A 13,444-nucleotide genomic window follows, 5' to 3' on the forward strand; every position below is an offset into this window, starting at 1 on the left:
ATGATGTATTGGCATTTATACAGATGTTAATTTCTCGTTTCTCATTTTTTCTTTTTAAAAGTATAGAGTCGTGACGATCATATTAGAAACAATACAAAAATATAACTTAAAATGTACATCATACACTTGATATATATATATGAGCTTTTTTTTTTTACAGAGGTAAAAATGCAGATTGTAAAAATTAAAAAAAGACAATCAATTTAACTTTTTTTTTTAACATTAAAATAAAAAAGACTAAGTATATATATATATATATGAGATAGATGAAGAGGATGCTTCAGGCACTTTCCTTTAATAGTTAAATGTGTGCAGGAATTAGACACCGCACCAAAACAGACAAACTGCTTTTGGTTAACTTTTCTTTTACCACAGATAGAAAAATAAAACTGGGATCTTCTCTACAATGAATGGCAACCGTGTTGCAAAGCTGACAAACAGGGACACACAGCAGAAAAAAAAGGAAGGAAGAAAGGCAGAGAGAGTGTACAGAGAAAGACATGGACACAACGACAGTTTTTGTACAGAATCCGTAATGCCATGGTACTGTCGCCCATTTAACCCCAGACATTGCTTGGTACTTGAATGGTTATGACAATTAGTTCATGTATGACTGGGATAGATCGCATAAGATGTCTTTTCTACCACATTGATGCGACTCGAGATCGGGTACTTCACAGCAATTTGCGCATTTTGTTCATAAGGTTTTTCTGATTAGTGTTGTGCTTCATACAGAGATAAATCAAACAACGTTCCTCCGACGAGGTGAGGTTACAGGGTGATTTAAATTTGAGGCTAGTTTGTTTCAATAGAAACATACATACATACATACATACTGTAGCGTCCATTTTATTTTTGTATACATTTTGACACCACCTGCCTGACTGATGTGATTGGCTGACAAGACAGCCTTCTCCCTTGCCATTGGCTGTAATGTATTACCGCGTAACAGACCAGGAAGTGGGATTTATTGGAACAATAGATAAAAACCCTTCTTCCACAACTCTGGTCTTGGAGAGATCCTGGGTGTGCAGCCTTTCGTTCCAACCCTGCAGTAACGCACCCGTGTCAGCTAATCGTGGTATAGACTGAAGAACACGATTAGGCGATTAGTTGAATCAGGTGTGCTAGTGGGCCCCTTCGTTGGAGAACACACAATCATATACCCTTCGAAGGGAGTGGGGAAAGATGAGCAACAAGATCAAAACGGTCTTTCTCTCGAGCTAAAGTTGAGCAAAACTCTAAAGATAACGAGGCTAACTGTCAGGGAATGCCGAGTATCCTTTTGAAAGGCAAAAGAAAAGACACACTAAAGAAAGCACCATTGACATTGTAGTGGACAACGACATCATCCATCTCAAAAGGTGGCAAAAAAAACCTCCTCTTCCCCTCTTGGCTGTGTTTAGTTTACAATAGGACCGTTCCCTTCCTCTTAACCCCCCCAGTCCCCTAGGCTGGTGTCTAAATTTAGCAAGGCAAATAAATAAAAACTATATCAAAAGATCAACATCAAGCATCAAAACTGAATAAAAAGTCACCTAAGGCTTGAGTTCTCCTCCTCCACTGTAATAAAACGGTTGATTGAGGATTATTATCTTCAAAAAATGACTAATTTAGATACTCTATTTAAATGCTGCAGCTTATTTTGTCATTTTGGCTTTTAGTTGATGTCACAAAAAAAGCAAACAGGGATACATTGTTGCCCATTCCATTTTCCAGACCATTGCACAAAGGAAGACACACACACAGATTAAGTGTCTAAAGCAGAGGTTCCCCATCCAATACTCAAGTACCCCTGACCCATTTGATCTTTTGTTCTGGGCCGAATCCACAATACATTCAGTCTAACTTGACTGAGCAGTAGAATGGTACTTTCATGTTTTTTCCAGGTGTCTCTCCACTGACATTAGGTTGAATTTGGTTTTAAAAATGTGCATAGTCAGGTACCTTCCTGGCCCCAGGTCTAATTGTGCTGTATAGTCAACTCCTAAGGCCATTGACAACCATAGGAGTTGACAAAACAGCACAGCTCTGAGACCAGGCTAGGTCAGGAGTAGTCAAGGAGCAGAACGAGGAAACACTGGTTAAACATTTGCCTTTTCTTTTGTTTCATTGGCTGGGAGGGGCAGACGTGATCACAGTTGGGCTGCATCCCACATGGCACTCTTACCTATATATTGCACTACATTAGACTAGGGCACATTGGGCTATGATCAAAAGTAGTGCACTTTATAAGGAATAAGGTACCATTTAGGACACGTCCTTGATTTAAGTGCCTCTGCTTTACAGGCGGGAACCAGCTTGATCTGTGATTGGTGGTGAGCCATGGCGAGGGGAACACAAAGCGAGAGCCCCCCTCAGAAAACAACGCTCACACTGACCTCACACAAAACACGGAGAAAAAGAGAAATATTCAAGCCTTTAAAACACATGAGTGTAAAAATATAAAGTACCTGTTTATATATATTTATATATAAATGAATATTCATTATTTTAGTCTTTGTAATGCAAGGACGTGGAAGCCGTAGGCAGGGTACCCCTATAAAAATAAAAAAACAAACAAAAATAAAAACAATAGGAAACGTATTTTTTCTCTTTCTTTCCACCGAGAGAAACTTCCATTTCCAAAAGAATCGGGACAAGCCAATTGTTTTCCCATCTGGAATTTGACCGAGAGAAGCAACAGCGAAAACAAAAACACAAAACAAAAGAATTGCGGGGCCACCCTCTTCTGGTCCAGTCCCTTCCATGTGTCTCTGTTCTACTCCCCCTCTCTGCTGGCACCTCCCGGCCCTCAGCCCACGGCTTTGTGCTTGCCCCCACAGCAGTGGCAAGCCACCCCGCAACGGTAGCAGGTGCGAAGCGGGGCATAGCAGCACATGCAGGGGGCCAGCAGCGACAGCCCAACCAGGGCCAGCCAGCGCAGGCAGAAACGCTCGTCGCTGGTGTCGCACGAGCACGGGTCCGAGTAGTCGCCCTCCGGGTCCGACATGCAGTGGTAGAGCAGGCTGTCCGCGCACCACATGAAGCTGACCCGGTGGATGCACGTCTGGATGGGGTCCGGCGCCTCCTGGCACCGCCCGCGCCTGTTCTCCTCGTGGTTGAACATGTCCCGGCAGTAGACGCAGCGCGAGCGCTCGCCGTCCTCCTTCCGCCGCTTGCCCTTGAGCTGGAGAGTGCGGGGCTGGGCTGTGACCACCGCCCTGTGTCCCCCGATAAGGCCACCCCCACCTAGTCGGTCCACGCAGCCTATCTTGGGGTCCCTTGCGTGCTGGTAGGGATCAAGGCCCAGGGGGTAAGGGTAGGTGTAGTCGTGCTTGGGCGGCTCGCTCTTGGCGAAGTGCACGTAGGCGTCGGCGTCCTCGGGGTGCTGGATGAGCTTGTCGCGCGCGGCGGTGGCGTGCCGGTAGTCCTCATACCCAGTCAGCCAGGTCCGCTCGCGAGGGTTGATGCGCACAATCTCCTCCTCCTCCTCCTCCTCCACCTGGAAGCTGACGTGGCGTGGGAACATGGGAACCGACTGCAGAGATAAAGGAGAGCAAAATAAATGAGAACTACACAGACCAGTCTACAAACTACAAAACATGTCTTCCAACAAGCAGTCAACTTCCAGGCCCAACTTGAAATACATCATCACTCTAGCACCATAGTTTATGCTTCAAGAACACTCATTCCCTCTGTCCCTCCCACCTACCCATGGTAGTAAAGAATATAGCCACAACCCTCTAGCTCCAGTGCATGTTTTTTTTCCCAAGATCAAAGTTTTGGTGACCCACCTTCGCCACAGTCGTCCCCCAGCCACCCACCTGATCCAGGAAGTAGTGGTCCGAGTGTCGGTGCTGGTCGTAGAAGTGACCCAGGATGCAGTGGTGCCGGCGCGGCTCGCAGAAGCTGGGCGGGGCCAGGGTCTGCAGCTGCAGAGGCTCCTTCTTCTGGGAGTGGGAGGAGTTGGATGAGCTGTCGGTGGCATTCTGAGAGACAATACCAAACCAAACACAAGTCAGGACAGGGTCCTGTTCATTAGGGTACGCAACAGACGTTTTGCAACTGAAAAGTAGCATTTCTTATTGGACAGTTTCAGATAGCCCCTCCCGTTATGGTCTGTTTTCTTCTGCTTGGTGTCTAATGAACATGACCCATGACTACATGGGAGTAATATTAGACCAAGCTTACCACTTGAAAACATCACTGCTTTCTGGCACATTGTGTTTGGCTACGCTAACTCAACATGCACTATTTTGGGCAATGTTAGCAGACACTTTTCTCCACACCAGAAAAAATAAAATCTGATGTGTTATTTTTTGGGCAGTATATGCGGCTCTTCATTTATAAAACGCACTGTCTGCTCTCCCTGGAGGATTTTCCAAGTTGATGCCCAGGAGACCAACCAGCCTCAGATCATGTTCGAGCCTCGGATTGGACACTGAAACAAACACCTGCAGGCGACGTGCAGATGTTTAATTTCTCTCTCATGCTCTCATGGCTGAAGCCAGCACAATTTCCTACTATTTGTGTCCAGGTTAAACGTGGGACGTCCCTCATTATAAACAGTCGGTTAAATTCATGGTTATTGCATCATTTTCAGATCTATTAGAAGCGATTCATAGACAAAACAATGTAATTTAACCAATTGACTGGCCAGAGATCAGGGCATTCATCAGCAAAGACGCAGTGCAAGCTGATAGTATTTTAGACAACCAAATTGAAATCAAACTGATTGATGAAATCGAAGTGTGTTGGCTCTATGGTGATTTGCGATTCATAACTTACATTTTGCGGGTACTACAGTGCCTTGCGAAAGTATTCGGCCCCCTTGAACTTTGCGACCTTTTGCCACATTTCAGGCTTCAAACATAAAGATATAAAACTGTATTTTTTTGTGAAGAATCAACAACAAGTGGGACACAATCATGAAGTGGAACGACATTTACTGGATATTTCAAACTTTTTTAACAAATCAAAAACTGAAAAATTGGGCGTGCAAAATTATTCAGCCCCTTTACTTTCAGTGCAGCAAACTCTCTCCAGAAGTTCAGTGAGGATCTCTGAATGATCCAATGTTGACCTAAATGACTAATGATGATAAATACAATCCACCTGTGTGTAATCAAGTCTCCGTATAAATGCACCTGCACTGTGATAGTCTCAGAGGTCCGTTAAAAGCGCAGAGAGCATCATGAAGAACAAGGAACACACCAGGCAGGTCCGAGATACTGTTGTGAAGAAGTTTAAAGCCGGATTTGGATACAAAAAGATTTCCCAAGCTTTAAACATCCCAAGGAGCACTGTGCAAGCGATAATATTGAAATGGAAGGAGTATCAGACCACTGCAAATCTACCAAGACCTGGCCGTCCCTCTAAACTTTCAGCTCACACAAGGAGAAGACTGATCAGAGATGCAGCCAAGAGGCCCATGATCAGTCTGGATGAACTGCAGAGATCTACAGCTGAGGTGGGAGACTCTGTCCATAGGACAACAATCAGTCGTATATTGCACAAATCTGGCCTTTATGGAAGAGTGGCAAGAAGAAAGCCATTTCTTAAAGATATCCATAAAAAGTGTTGTTTAAAGTTTGCCACAAGCCACCTGGGAGACACACCAAACATGTGGAAGAAGGTGCTCTGGTCAGATGAAACCAAAATGGAACTTTTTGGCAACAATGCAAAACGTTATGTTTGGCGTAAAAGCAACACAGCTCATCACCCTGAACACACCATCCCCACTGTCAAACATGGTGGTGGCAGCATCATGGTTTGGGCCTGCTTTTCTTCAGCAGGGACAGGGAAGATGGTTAAAATTGATGGGAAGATGGATGGAGCCAAATACAGGACAATTCTGGAAGAAAACCTGATGGAGTCTGCAAAAGACCTGAGACTGGGACGGAGATTTGTCTTCCAACAAGACAATGATCCAAAACATAAAGCAAAATCTACAATGGAATGGTTCAAAAATAAACATATCCAGGTGTTAGAATGGCCAAGTCAAAGTCCAGACCTGAATCCAATCGAGAATCTGTGGAAAGAACTGAAAACTGCTGTTCACAAATGCTCTCCATCCAACCTCACTAACCTCGAGCTGTTTTGCAAGGAGGAATGGGAAAAAAATTCAGTCTCTCGATGTGCAAAACTGATAGAGACATACCCCAAGCGACTTACAGCTGTAATCTCAGCAAAAGGTGGCGCTACAAATTATTAACTTAAGGGGGCTGAATAATTTTGCACGCCCAATTTTTCAGTTTTTGTTTTGTTAAAAAAGTTAATAAAGTACATTGTAGGATTTATGAATTTATTTTCAATATTATGGTGGAAAATAAGTATTTGGTCACCTAAACAAGCAAGATTTCTGGCTCTCACAGACCTGTAACTTCTTCTTTTAAGAGGCTCCTCTGTCCTCCACTCGTTACCTGTATTAACAGCACCTGTTTGAACTTGGACCAAAGTAACAAAGCCTACCATCAGTAACACACTACGCCGCCAGGGACTCAAATCCTGCAGTGCCAGACGTGTCCCCCCTGCTTAAGCCAGTACATGTCCAGGCCCGTCTGAAGTTTGCTAGAGAGCATTTGGATGATCCAGAAGAAGATTGTGAGAATGTCATATGGTCAGATGAAACCAAAATATAACTTTTTGGTAAAAACACAACTCGTCTTGTTTGGAGGACAAAGAATGCTGAGTTGCATCCAAAGAACACCATACCTACTGTGAAGCATGGGGATGGAAACATCATTTGGGGCTGTTTTTCTGCAAAGGGACCAGGACGACTGATCCGTGCAAAGGAAAGAATGAATGGGGCCATGTATCGTGAGATTTTGAGTGAAAACCTCCTTCCATCAGCAAGGGCATTGAAGATGAAACGTGGCTGGGTCTTTCAGCATGACAATGATCCCAAACACACCGCCCGGGCAACGAAGGAGTGGCTTCGTAAGAAGCATTTCAAGGTCCTGGAGTGGCCTAGCCAGTCTCCAGATCTCAACCCCATAGAAAATATTTGGAGGGAGTTGAAAGTCCGTGTTGCCCAGCAACAGCCCCAAAACATCACTGCTTTAGAGGAGATCTGCATGGAGGAATGGGCCAAAATACCAGCAACAGTGTGTGAAAACCTTGTGAAGACTTACAGAAAATGTTTGACCTCTGTCATTGCCAACAAAGGGTATATAACAAAGTATTGAGATACATTTTTGTTATTGACCAAATACTTATTTTCCACCATAATTTGCAAATAAATTCATTTAAAAAATCCTACAATGTGATTTTCTGGATTTTTTTTTCTCATTTTGTCTGTCATAGTTGAAGTGTATCTATGATGAAAATGATATATATATATATATATATACACACACACACACACACACACACAGACACACACACAGTTGAAGTCGAAAGTTTACATACACCTTAGCCAAATACATTTAAACTCAGTTTTTCACAATTCCTGAGATTTATTCCTAGTAAAAATTCCCTGTCTTAGGTCAGTTAAGATCACCACTTTATTTTAAGAATGTGAAATCACATTCCCAGTGGGTCAGAAGTTTACATACACTCAATTAGTATTTGGTAGCATTGCCTTTAAATTGTTTAACTTGGGTCAAATGTTTTGGGTAACCTTCCATAAGCTTCCCACAATAAGTTGGGTGAATTTTGGCCCATTCCTCCTGACAGAGCTGGTGTAACTGAGTCAGGTTTGTAGGCCTCCTTGCTCGCACATTCTTTTTCAGTTCTACCCACACATTTTCTATAGGTCAGGGCTTTGTGATGGCCACTCCAATACCTTGACTTTGTTGTCCTTAAGCCATTTTGCCACAACTTTGGAAGTATGCTTGGGGTCATTGTCCATTTGGAAGACCCATTTGTGACCCAGCTTTAACTTCCTGACTGATGTCTTGATGTTGCTTCAATATATCCACATAATTTTCCTGTCTCATGATGTCATCTATTTTGTGAAGTGCACCAGTCCCTCCTGCAGCAAAGCATCCCCACAACATGATGCTACCACCCCCGTGCTTCAAGGTTGGGATGGTGTTCTTCGGCTTGCAAGCCTCCCCCTTTTTCCTCTAAACATGACGACAGTCATTATGGCCAAACAGTTCTATTTTTGTTTCATCAGACCAGAGGATATTTCTCCAACAAGTATGATCTTTGGCCCCATGTGTAGTTGCAAACGTAGTCTGGCTTTTTTATGGCGGTTTTATAGCAGTGGCTACTTCCTTGCTGAGAGACCTTTCAGGTTATGTCTATATAGGACTCGTTTTACTGTGGACATAAGGTACTTTTGTACCCGTTTCCTCCAGCATCTTCACAGGGTCCTTTGGTGTTCTGGGATTGATTTGCACTTTTCCCACCAAAGTACATTCATCTCTAGGAGACAGACCTAGTCTCCTTCCTGAGCGGTATGATGGCTGCGTGGTCCCATTGTGTTTATACTTGTGTACCATTGTTTATACAGATGAACGTCGTACCTTCATTTATTTAGAAATTGCTCCCAAGGATGAACCAGACTTGTGGAGGTCTACAATTTTCTTTTTTGTGGAGGTCTTGGCTGATTTTTTATTTATTTTCCCATGTCGTCAAGCAATGAGGCACTGAGTTTGAAGGTAGGCCTTGAAATACATCCACAGGTACACCTCCAATTGACTCAAATTATGTCAATTAGCCTATCAGAAGCTTCTAAAGCTATGACAATTTTCTGGAATTTTCAAAGCTATTTAAAGGCACAGTCAACTTCGTGTATGCAAACTTCTGACCCACTGGAATTGTGATACAGTGAATTATAAGTGAAATAATCTGTCTGTAAACAATTGTTTGAAAAATGACTTGTGTCATGCACAAAGTAGATGTCCTAAACGACTTGGCAAAACTATAGTTTGTTAACAAGACAATTGTGGAGTGGTTGAAAAACTAGTTTTAATGACTCCAACCTAAGTGTATTTAAACTTCTGACTTCAAAGGTATATATATATATATATATTTTTTTGCGCTCACCGTTAAACAGTGACTCAATTTTGTCTGGCCTTAGTGGACCAAAGATGTTCCACAAAACATTGAGACATTTTGGCTTAGCGATGTAATGAACGATACCACAAATTCTGGAGCCAAAGAAATGCAAAAAAAAATCTGACAGCCAGTCTGAAGCAATTACAATGGTCCAAACGGCCCAGGAAATGCAGAAGGAGGGGGAGTCTTTCTCCAGTGGGTGAGAGATAACGACACCCTTGATTGGGCACGAGAACCCGTGCGGGAAGCAGACTCCCATCGGCCCTTTACACAGAGACCAACAAACCGACCTGCACATGGCATGCGCTCAACGGGCCATTGCTAAGGTAAAAGCATGTCATGGCTCAGAGTCAAAATCTCCCTACTTCTGTATGTAATTAACCAACAACCCCCCATGCCTCCCAAAAAATGATTCCTTCAAGAACAAAAGAGTGGGAAAAACTGTTCTGAAGTCTCCCTTTTATATTGGGGGTAGGTTAAATTAATTCCAGCTAGGAGACTTACAGCCCCTTTAGCGTTGAGCAAGATCAGAAGTGTGGTCGATTGCGTCACTAGCTGAGGCCGGCGCGGGGCACCTCTTTCATGTGGCGGTGTGCTTTCGGTTCCCCAGTTCTCCTTACCGCTGCCAAGGCGCGTGCCAGAGGACCGCTAGACTGCGGTAATCAGACGAGGGGGAGTCCGCATATGATATCAAAATGAGAGCACCACCTCTAGTCCACTCCCATTCACTTTGGACGGTTTCTGGTGTCCCAGTCCTACGTTTATTGGACCCCCAGCCACTTGCTATAGAGGGCTTCAGTGAGCCCGACCAAAGCTAAAAGTGGCATCCCTTCCTTGGGCGATGCCAAGAGCTTGGTTATGGTTGAGAAATGTTCTTTAGGAGGCGAACCGGGGCCCCTGTCTGATGGAGATGATTACAAACACAGACCGTGTTCAGATATTTACTCCCAACAGCGGGGCTTGAGGGGGAAAAAAATAAGAGGGAGAAAGAAATGCTCCTGAGCACTAATAGCGCAAGACCTATGGAATGTGAAAGGGCTAAATTGCCCATGTTCATCACAAAAGCCACGGAAGTCCACCAGGCGTGTTGATTGGGGGAAGATGTGAGATGTGTGTGGCGCAGCCTCTGATTTCAAAGACATACCTCTGCCTTGTTTGGAGATTTTCATCATCTCTTGCTTTGGGGGTGAATGGAGGTGAATAAAGACTGGAGATTAAGGCAAGGGGCTGCATCTGGTGGGGGGCAGGAGCCCTTTGAGGTAATTACAAAGTAACACACAAATGCACAAGCACATACACAAGCCAGCTACTTAGCCACTGTGCCCTAGTGCACAGGAAAAGCCAAATGGTAGGAGCTGTGTGTGTGCAAAGTGTGATTACTGTGGGGCCGGTTGGGGGATGTGTGCGCCAGGGTCTAATTGGGAGTGTGTTTGTGTGTGTGCGCATATGTAAGGGATATATTTGTAAGTGTGTGTGCATGTGTGTTCTTGTGCTCGGAATGATTTCTGTGGTTGGGGAGGGGGGAGGGGTGTATTTGTGGCTGAGCGAATTATCAATTTAGCTTCCAGACCAGACACAGGAATGGAACTCGCGGCAGCTGGCGATTCTAAAACTACCCTCGACCTCATTGACACTACAAAGTGGATAGTCTGGTCACCAGCAGCCCATTCAAAAAGACCCTGATGGGTGAGACAACACACACGCGTAGTGTGAGGCATTTGAGCCTCCTGCACCCTCGTTAAACCCCCCCCGCAAGCACCAAAGGGAGACATTCCAACAGTCTTTCCAAATCTCACCAGTCACACCGGACCTTCCAAAAAGAGGAGGAAGTATTGCATCATCCAAGGGAGTGTGTTATTTACTCTTGACTAATATTGTTCTACTGCCCTGGGGGGGAGGGGGATAAAGGTCATTCGTCATTGTCCTCTCTCCTCCATCTGTGCCGGGACTTCAGTTCCCTCAGGCTTTTCGAAAAAGACAGATCCTATCTAATACAATGTGACCTTCCCCCTCTTCAGGCTAGCTCTCTGGGCCACTGGGGAATGGGGCTAGATTCCAAAAGAATACAAAAAATACGGGGGAGGGGGGCGTCTGCAACCGAGGCGAATTGGAGTGTTCCCTTGAGCGGACCTGCTTTTTCTAAGTAGGGCCAGCTATGTAAACAGGGAGGCAGTGACGGATTACTGACGGGCCCTCTTCCCTCTGACTGGACATCCTGTGGAAACGACACGCTAGGCCCTTTTCCTCTTTGATGCCATCGGAAGGGAGAAGGAGTTTAAAAAAAGAAGAGAAAGAGGGGAAGCGAGTGCAAGGACCTGGACTTCCCATTACCATCAGATTTAGGATAAAGGCTAGGTACGCCAGACAAGAGGAAAGCAAATGAGTTACAATGGACGGATTCACTAGCTTAGCATCATCGGGATACTATTATTAATGTTGAGAGTGTATGAAGTTGTGTAGCAGTGAAGGGCCCATCTCAGTTTCTTTTGGTGGGAGTGGAGTACTTTACCATTTCCTAGTCATGTTCTTTAGTTGCGTCTTTTCTCTTGGCTTGGTCATCTTGTCAGCATCGCGTTTTAGCGTGTCTAGTTATGTGTTAGCATGTTTGCTAGCTTAAAGGGACACGGCGAGAAATGTAAGTCATTTTTCTACTTACCCAGAGTCAGACGAGCTCATTGAAAACCATTATGTCTGCGTGCAGTTTGGAAATGATTAAAGTTAGCGTATCGTTAGCTTAGAGCAATTTCTGGAAGTTTCCCGGTGCAGTAGCCAACACTTCTCAAAAGCAAGGAAACAGACCTTCCAACTACTCCAAAGCTTAGCGTCGTACAAAGCTATTCATAGTAAATTTGTTGATTTGACTGATCTTCTATCCACGTCATTCTCGTTCCTGTTGTCACCAAGATCGCAACGTTTTATCTGTCTCAATGGCGCTCAGATACCAGAATGGTAAAGAAACAAATGTTCTGCTCTCTATACATCTCTATGCGACAACGGGACAGAGAATGAGGAAGTGGATCAAATCTAGTTTCTTACGATTATCATTCAAATTTACGAATTCATAAAATATTATTGTAGAGGTTTTTGTAAGACTAAAATGACCAACCATCTTTGGTTTAGTTCTAAAGTCTATTTCCATGCTTTTGAGAGGAGCTACCTACTGTACTGGGAGACTTCCAGGAATGGCGAAGGTGTATAAAGATCCATGCACTTTACCACAAATGTCTTGTTTACCAAGTTTGCTCTTTGTTATGCCGGCCTACTCTTCCTTTGTATCGTCATAAAGCACAGTATACATGATCCCAATTTAAGCTCCAAGACACTGGCAATATGAAAACCGGAAAAAGTTAACAAGTGTTGATTTATTGGCACATTGAACCATGTTGCGCACAGTAGTTTAAAAGCTCCGCGGATAGTGTTGAAACCATGATGTCATATCTGAATTCCGACATCTTTATGCACCTTCGGCCATTGCCCTAAGCTAACGATATGCTTACTTCAATAATCTCCGAACTGCACGCACAGACTTTGGGTAGGTAGAAAAACAACCTACATCTCAAAATCTTGCAGTGTCCCTTTAAGTGTTAGCTAGATAAATAAGTAACATATTAGCATGTCCGCTAGGCTAGCTAACCGTGTGTAGGCTGGGTACAGTACAGTGGGTCAGGCAGCAGCAGCAGTTGGGATGGAGGCTGCCAGGCAGAGGCCTCCACTGCAGATGCACCACACTATGACTCATGTACATCTCCCTCGCCCTCTCCTCCCTGGAAATTAGGCCTATTCAAAATCCGGTGATATAACAGCAACACACACTGCAGTTATAAGCTGTGCAGGAATGGATGTATGTATACCTTACTGGAACGATGTTTTTGATGCCTTGTTGTGTGAGGGTTTTCATGTTATCCATGGCAGGAACTGAACTGGTATTCAGGGCAGTGTTCTGGTGAACTGCCGGAGGTGGCCACATTCTAGCTAGCTCTGTGTATTTGAAATGTTTGGACTGTACTCGCATGATTTCTTTGGGTACTCGTATGGAAAATATATTTTTAGAACAAGGCACTTGGGAAAAAAATGGCACATTTATCTACAGTGCATTTGGAATGTATTCAGACCCCTTCACTTTTTCCACATTGTTACATTACAGCCGTATTCTAAAATGTATTAAATTACTTTCCCCCCCTCCTCAATCTACACATAATACCCCATAATGACAAAACAGGTTTTTAGAAACCTTCCTACAGGACAATGACCTTAAGCTCAGCCAAGACAACGCAGGACTAGCTTCGGGACGAGTCTCTGAATGCCTTTGGCCCAGTTAGAGCCCGGACTTGAACCCGATCGAACATCTCTGGAGAGACCTGAAAATAGCTGTGCAGAGAGGCTTCCCATCCAACCTGACAGAGCTTGAGAGGATCTGCAGAGAATGGGAGAACGTCCTCAAATACAGGTGTGT

The 13,444-nt window shown here is 44.3% G+C and overlaps 1 protein-coding gene across 4 annotated transcripts in view; it reads right to left on the reverse strand.

Moving 5' to 3' along the window:
• Window positions 1-279: 279 nt before the first annotated feature.
• LOC115103861 (sprouty-related, EVH1 domain-containing protein 2-like) overlaps window positions 280-13,444 on the reverse strand; it is a 35,052-nt gene continuing 21,887 nt past the window's right edge. For 2 of the 4 annotated variants that reach the window (XM_029624866.2, XM_029624864.2), the window contains exons 5-6: window positions 3,777-3,971; window positions 280-3,520 (exon numbers count right to left, since the gene is read on the reverse strand). In XM_029624866.2, coding sequence (XP_029480726.1) covers window positions 2,795-3,520; window positions 3,777-3,971 — 921 coding nt within the window. In that variant the 3' untranslated portion in view covers window positions 280-2,794. The remainder of the gene's footprint in view (window positions 3,521-3,776; window positions 3,972-13,444) is intronic. The other 2 variants (XM_029624865.2, XM_029624867.2) reach the window with 1 other exon arrangement.

This window comes from Oncorhynchus nerka, linkage group LG15 (assembly GCF_034236695.1).
Source record: "Oncorhynchus nerka isolate Pitt River linkage group LG15, Oner_Uvic_2.0, whole genome shotgun sequence".
Classification (NCBI taxonomy): domain Eukaryota; kingdom Metazoa; phylum Chordata; class Actinopteri; order Salmoniformes; family Salmonidae; genus Oncorhynchus; species Oncorhynchus nerka.